The sequence below is a fragment of the Aythya fuligula genome, unplaced genomic scaffold (genome assembly GCF_009819795.1).
Source record: "Aythya fuligula isolate bAytFul2 unplaced genomic scaffold, bAytFul2.pri scaffold_46_arrow_ctg1, whole genome shotgun sequence".
Taxonomy (NCBI): Eukaryota; Metazoa; Chordata; class Aves; order Anseriformes; family Anatidae; genus Aythya; species Aythya fuligula.
Window position 1 is genome coordinate 108,816 of NW_022473988.1, and position 1,759 is coordinate 110,574.

At 49.0% G+C, this 1,759-nt stretch overlaps 1 protein-coding gene across 1 annotated transcript; it reads right to left on the bottom strand.

Moving 5' to 3' along the window:
• Positions 1-297: 297 nt before the first annotated feature.
• On the bottom strand, positions 298-1,260 carry LOC116501575 (olfactory receptor 14C36-like). Its single transcript, XM_032207175.1, has one exon. It carries the CDS (start codon positions 1,258-1,260, stop codon positions 298-300), a length of 963 nt encoding a protein of 320 aa, XP_032063066.1.
• Between the last annotated feature and the right edge of the window lie 499 nt (positions 1,261-1,759).

Sequence of the window (1,759 nt, forward strand, 5' to 3'; positions counted from 1 at the left end):
AGAAGTGGGATGAAAGTAGCTCTGGACAGACAAAACCCTGATGCTTCCTGGCAGTGCTGCTATGGTGGGTCTCTATATTCCTCTTCATTTCCACCCATGGGCATTACCCTGGAACCCCCAGCAAAATTCTCAGAAAAAGCATCTCAGAACACTCTTCACTGCAGGTTCCTTTATTTTGTTTAAATACATGAGTAGGATCGATAATGACAATTTATATGGAAAACATTGTTGCCCTCATTAATAACAAACAAAAACCACCAAAGAACAAAAGACAAGCTTGGCATATCATGAGTTATATTATGAGTGCTTTGCAGAAGACAGGCAGTACATTACTTCTGATGTAAAACCACTCATGACTTTGCGCAGTGCATCCTTGAGCTCCTGGTTTCTCATGCTGTAGATGAGGGGGTTCACTGCTGGAGGAACCACCGAGTACAGAACTGCCACCACGAGATCCAGGGATGGAGAGGAGAGGGAGGGTGGCTTCAGGTAGGCAAAAAAGGCAGTGCTAAGAAAGAGGGAGACCACAGCCAGGTGAGGGAGGCACGTGGAAAAGGCTTTGTGCTGCCCCTGCTTAGAGGGCATCCTCAGCACAGCCCTGAAGATCTGCACATAGGACAGTACGATGAATACAAAACACCCCCAAAACACAAAAACACTAAATGTGAGAAGCCCAATTTCCCTTAGGTAGGAGTCAGAGCAAGAGAGCTTGAGGATCTGGGGGATTTCACAGAAGAACTGGTCCAGGGTATTTCCTCCACAGAGTGGCAGTGAAAATGTATTGGCAGTGTGCAGCAGAGAATAGAGAACCCCACTGCCCCAGGCAGCTGCTGCCATCTGGGCACAAGCTCTGCTGCTCAGGAGGGTCCCATAGTGCAGGGGCTTGCAGATGGCAACATAGCGGTCATAGGCCATAATGGTGAGAAAATAATACTCTGCTGACATCAAAAAGAAAAAGAAAAAGATCTGTGCAGCACATCCTGTGTAGGAGATGGCCCTGATGTCCCAGAGGGAATTGGCCATGGCTTTGGGCAGAGTGGTGGAGATGCAGCCCAGGTCGAGGAGGGCGAGGTTGAGGAGGAAGAAGTACATGGGGGTGTGGAGGCAGTGACCACAGGCTACGGCTGTGAGGATGAGGCCGTTGCCCAGGAGGGCAGCCAGGTAGATGCCCAGGAAGAGCGCGAAGTGCAGGAGCTGCAGCTGCCTTGTGTCTGCAAATGGCAGGAGGAGGAACTCGGTGATGGAGCTGCTGTTGTACATGTGCTGCCTGTGGACATTGGGTTCTGTCCAAGGAAGGAATAACAAGTGAAATGTCAAACATCTACAAAATCTATTGCATAGGTTGTTTAAGCTACTTCTCTCTCACCAACACAGAACAGACATGTACTGCCTTACTCCTATCTGGAAGACCTCCGTGCAACTCCCTGGCCAGAGTTCTGGCTGGGTTCTGTTGTTGATGTTCCTTCTGTGAGCAAGAGAAACTGCCTTTTGGTACAGGGAGAGTCAGTTCTGCTCTGCAGCCAAAGGCATAGGAACTGGGTGCAACCTCAGATGCCTGCTGGCGAGGGGCATCTCCCTCTTTGCAGATCCTGAGGAGCAGGTCAGATAATCCCTTAAGAAACAATAAAATTGATGGTGGCACTGGCTGTAGGCTGAGGTCTATGAAAGAACTTGTTGAGGTTCTTTAAAGACATGCAGACCTTTTCCAGAGCAATGCTCTAGGAGCTTCAATCTGTAATAAAAACACTATTCCCCCATT

What these genes read in the sequence shown, in the direction of transcription:
- LOC116501575 (XM_032207175.1), bottom strand. Translation starts at nt 1,260, where the DNA reads ATGTACAACAGCAGCTCCATCACCGAGTTCCTCCTCCTGCCATTTGCA.